This window comes from Aegilops tauschii, chromosome 5 (genome assembly GCF_002575655.3).
Source record: "Aegilops tauschii subsp. strangulata cultivar AL8/78 chromosome 5, Aet v6.0, whole genome shotgun sequence".
Classification (NCBI taxonomy): Eukaryota; Viridiplantae; Streptophyta; class Magnoliopsida; order Poales; family Poaceae; genus Aegilops; species Aegilops tauschii.
In genome coordinates this window covers 515,136,996-515,142,298 of record NC_053039.3, presented here as the reverse complement: position 1 = coordinate 515,142,298, position 5,303 = coordinate 515,136,996, and the positions used below count along the sequence as shown (strand labels likewise).

Here is a 5,303-nt window from a genome sequence, read left to right as displayed (position 1 = left end):
ATAATCTCATAGTCATAGGAACATGTATAAGTCGTGAAGAAAGCAATAGCAATATACTAAACGATCGAGTGCTAAGCTAATGGAATGGGTCAAGTCAATCACATCATTCTCCTAATGATGTGATCCCGTTAATCAAATGACAACTTATGTCAATGGCTAGGAAACATAACCATCTTTGATCAACGAGCTAGTCAAGTAGAGGCATACTAGTGACACTCTGTTTGTCTATGTATTCACACAAGTATTATGTTTCCGGTTAATACAATTCTAGCATGAATAATAAACATTTATCATGATATAAGGAAATAAATAATAACTTTATTATTGCCTCTAGGGCATATTTCCTTCAGAAGAAGTACGTGCTAAGGTTGTCATTCAAGTTGATGATGACAAGAACGAGGAAGAGCTTCATGCAATTGGAGAAGGTGAAGCTCGCAAGTCAAGGCCTATTGATAAATATGTGATGCCAATTGATCCTTCCATTCCATTGAAGAAGTTCCAACAGAACATAAATGATGCAATTGATAAGGAGAAAGCTTACAGGGTAGGGCAATATTTGGCTAGATGGATGTACAAGAAAAATATTCCTTCCAATGTTGTCAATGATGATGACTTCAAGCAGTTTTGTGAAGCCCTTGGTCGGTTTGGTCCTAAATGGAAGCCACCTTCCCAATATATGCTCCGAGAGAAGATGTTGCTGCAAGAGGTGGAAAGAACAAAGGATTTGATGCAGCCACATGAGCTTGAGGGGGTGGAAACCGGGTGCTCTATCATGACCGATGCTTGGACCGACAAGAAAAGAAGAAGTATAATGAATTTGTGCGTGCATTGCAAGTTAGGGACCGCCTTCCTTGAATCAAAGGACGCGTCGGCGGATGCACACACAAGTCTATACATCTTCAATTATGTTGTTGAGTGCATTGAGAAAATTGGTATGATTTTTGAAGTCTCAAGTAGGTGCTGATTTTCATAATGTTGTAGGTGCTGATTTTGAGATTTTCCATCTTGTAGGTGCTGAAAATGTTGTGCAAGTGATCACGGACAATGCTTCCAACAACATGGGAGCAAAGGAGATGCTCAAAGGAAAATGGCCAAAGATCTTTTGGAGCTCATGTGCAACTCACACCCTCAATTTGATGGTAGAAGCAGTTGGGAAGCTAAAGCAATTTGGCCCTACAATCACCAAAGCCAAGCAAATGACAATTTTTCTTTATGCACATCATAAAACATTGTCCTTGATGAGGTCTTTCACGAAAAAAGAGACATTTTTAGACCGGGGGAGACACGATTTGCTTCGGCATTTCTTACGTTGCAAAGTTTGGTTTCTAAAAAGAAAGAACTAAGGGCAATGGTTTGTAGTGATGAATGGGAAGCATGCAAGCACACAAAAACGGTGAAAGGAAAGGCGGCCAACGCCACAATAATGAGTAGGGGCTTTTGAAAAAATGTATCACTTTGCATCCAGGTATGTTTATGGGGGCTGTTTGCATCTAGTCATATGTTGGGGTGTTTGCATCTATGTATTTCTACGTTGGGGCTGTTTGCATCTAGTCAAGTAGTCATAGTTGTAGTTGTAACTTGTGCATTTCTAATGTTGGGGCTGTTTGCACGTGCTTATATGACTCATTTGATCATTTTTATGTTACCTTGCAAGGTTTTTGAGCCATTGGTGAAGGTGCTTCGGTTGGCTGATGGGGATGGTCCATTTATGGCCTCTATGTATGGAGAACTAATAAGTGCAAAAAGGGAAATCAAGGTTGCTGTTGAAAATTCAGAAAAAGACTATTTGGTGATCACTAATGCCATGAATACCAAGATGAGTGGGAGGCTGGATTCTCCATTGCACATGGTAGCATACATCTTGAATCCCAAATATAGTTATGCTGACCCGAGCATCTTTACGGATGTGGAGGTAGTGGTTGCGCTTATGGAAGTCATGGAGACATTTTATCATGATGATGACATGAAGCAAAATAAGGTGTTTAACATTGACTTCACCAAGTTTAAAAAGAAAGAGGGTATGTTTGGGAAGGTGGCTGCATTGAAAGCAATGGAGAATAACAATTTCGATGCCGGTAAGCATGTTCTCAAAGCAAAAAAAAACTTATTATGACATTTATGAAATTATGGGCTGATTGCATGTTATTTCACTGGTCTCAAATTGTAGGTGATTGGTGGTCAACTTATGGATTACAAACTCCCACATTGCAACACATGGCCATAAGGATACTCAACTTGACCACAGGTTCATCCGGATGTGAAAGAAATTGGAGCACTTTTGAAATGGTAACTCTTAGACTTCTCACAATTAGTCAAATCTGAATATTCTTCTCACAATTAGTCAAATCTGAATATTCTTCTCACAATTTATTTCATGAGGCTTCCATTTTCACTTTGTAGGTAGATGCAAAGAGGGGAAATAAACTAGATGTGGCCCGTAGGGACAATCTAGTTTATATCCAATTCGATGGAAGGATGATTGATAAAAGAAAGAAGTTATCCTCTTCTAGTGATGTTCTTCTTGGTGAAGATGCGTCACGAGCACAAGATTGGATATGTGAAGATGCATACATTGATGATGAGTTTGATCCCACTACGGGGGTGCCATACAACATCATTGATGAAGCAATGGAGGAAAGCAAACCTATAGAGCTTTGTAGGAGTGCACGAGTTAGAGAACTCCATGAAGTTGAAGAATACATTGAGGATGATGATGATGAATCTAATCATGGGGTAGATATGGAGGATGATGAGATCGATTACGAGTCCGGTGATGATGGGGTGATGGCAACCAAAGATGATGATGAGGAGGAGGAGCCCCGCAGCCTTGAGCCATTCGTCGCAAACTTATTTTGCTTGCTATTTGTGTGCCCGAACCTTATGTTCTTAATCCTTATTACCTTGATACCTATTTCTATGTGTGTGGCCGAACCTTGTTACCATGTTACTTATTTGGCTATTTCTATCTATATGGCCGAACTTATCTGGACCTTGTTACCTATTCGTCTTGTGAACCTTATTATGAATTATATTCGCTATTCCCTATTTGTGTGGCTGCTATTTATCTTTACATGTGGATGCATATTGTGTGGCTGCCATTTATTTTGTATTCCCTATTTGTGTGGCTACCATTTATATTGACATGTTGGGTTGCATACTGTGTGGCTGCATATTTATCTTGATATGTTGGATGCATATTGTTTGTTATTTCCTATATCCGGGTTAATAATTTTACCTCTTGTGATCTTGTTTATGATTTTTATTTTTCATATGCCTATAGTACCATATTTTGCTATATCATATAGCTAGGAGACTAGGAGCATGGGAGTGTGGTACAATACATAATTTTTTGGATATATGTTGCTAAATTCCTATTTAATCTACCGATTAATGTTCGACCGGTTAATCCAGTTAATAGGCCGATTCACCGATTAATCGTTACTCCTAAGCCGACCGAGCAGTTACCAGTTACCGAGTTCCTCAACATTGATTGTATGAAATGCAATCGCCATGTAATTGCTTTACTTTATCACTAAGCTGTAGCGATAGTCATAGAAGCAATAGTTGGCGAGACGACCACGACGCTACGATGGAGATCACGGTGTCAAGCCGGTGACGATGGAGATCATGACGGTGCTTTGGAGATGGAGATCAAAGGCACAAGATGATGATGGCCATATCATGTCACATATTTTGATTACATGTGATGTTTATCCTTTATGCATCTTATTTTGCTTAGTACGGCAGTAGCATTATAAGATGATCCCTCACTAAATTTCAAGGTATAAGTGTTCTCCCTGAGTATGCACCATTGCTACAGTTCGTCATGCCGAGACACCACGTGATGATCGGGTGTGATAAGCTCTACGTTCACATACAACGGGTGCAAGCCAGTTTTGCACACGCAGAATACTCGGGTTAAACTTGACGAGCCTAGCATATGCAGATATGGCCTCGGAACACTGAGACCGAAAGGTCGAACGTGAATCATATAGTAGATATGGTCAACATAGTGATGTTCACCATTGAAAACTACTCCTTCTCACGTGATGATCGGACATGGTTTATGTTGGGGAACGTAGTATTTCAAAATTTTGCCTACGATCACGCAAGATCTATCTAGGAGAAGCATAGCAACGAGTGGGGAGAGTGTGTCCACGTACCCTCGTAGACCGAAAGCGGAAGCGTTTAGTAATGCGGTTGATGTAGTCGAACGTCTTCGCAATCCAACCGATCCAAGTACCGAACATACGGCACCTCCGTGATCAGCACACGTTCATCTCGGTGACGTCCCTCGAACTCTTGATCCAGTTGAGGCCGAGGGAGAGTTCCATCAGCACGACGGCGTGGTGACAGTGATGATGAAGTTACCGGCGCAGGGCTTCGCCTAAGCACTACAATGATTTGACCGAGGTGTGTAACTGCGGAGGGGGGCACAGCACACGGCTAAGAGAAACTTTTTGTGTGTCTTTGGGGTGCTCCCCTCCCACGTATATAAAGGAGGGGGGACGAGGAGGCCGGCCAGGGTGTGGCGTGATACGTCTCCAACGTATCTATATTTTTTGACTGTTCCATGCTATTATATTATCCATCTAAGATGTTTTATATGCTATTTTATATGATTTTTGGGACTAACCTATTAACCTAGAGCCCAGTGCCAGTTTCTGTTTTTTCCTTGTTTTTGAGTATCGCAGAAAAGGAAAACCAAACGGAGTCCAATTGACCTGAAACTTCACGGAGATTATTTTTGGACCAGAAGAAGCCCACGGAGTATCGGAGATGGGCCAGAAGAGTCCCGAGGCACCCACGAGGGTGGGGGCGCGCCCTACCCCCCTGGGCGCGCCCCCCTACCTCGTGGTCGCCTCAGAGACCTCCCTGACTTGTTTCCGACGCCAAAACCTCTTATATATACCCAAACTTCCAGAACGTAACCTAGATCAGGAATTCCGCCGCCACAAGCCTCTGTAGCCACCAAAAACCAATCGGGACCCTGTTCCGGCACCCTGCCGGAGGGGGGATCCCTCACCGGTGGCCATCTTCATCATCCCGGTGCTCTCCATGACGAGGAGGGAGTAGTTCACCCTCGGGGCTGAGGGTATGTACCAGTAGCTATGTGTTTGATCTCTCTCTCTCGTGTTCTTGATTTGGCACGATCTTGATGTATCGCGAGCTTTGCTATTATAGTTGGATCTTATGATGTTTCTCCCCCTCTACTCTCTTGTAATGGATTGAGTTTCCCTTTTAAGCTATCTTATCTGATTGAGTCTTTAAGGATTTGAGAACACTTGATGTATGTCTTGCAT

The 5,303-nt window shown here is 42.2% G+C and overlaps 1 protein-coding gene across 2 annotated transcripts; it reads left to right on the top strand.

Moving 5' to 3' along the window:
• The first annotated feature begins 379 nt into the window (after positions 1-379).
• On the top strand, positions 380-3,241 carry LOC109741601 (uncharacterized). 2 transcript variants are annotated; one of them, XM_045229267.2, is made up of 5 exons: positions 380-932; positions 1,012-1,465; positions 1,655-2,075; positions 2,168-2,286; positions 2,401-3,241. In XM_045229267.2, the coding sequence occupies exons 3-5, from the start codon at positions 1,709-1,711 to the stop codon at positions 3,139-3,141; spliced, it is 1,227 nt and encodes a 408-aa protein (XP_045085202.1). In that variant the 5' UTR covers positions 380-932; positions 1,012-1,465; positions 1,655-1,708; the 3' UTR covers positions 3,142-3,241. The 2 variants fall into 2 exon arrangements, with proteins under 2 accessions (XP_045085202.1, XP_020156271.2); XM_020300682.4 differs by having other exon boundaries at positions 1,012-2,075.
• The last annotated feature ends 2,062 nt before the right edge of the window (positions 3,242-5,303 follow it).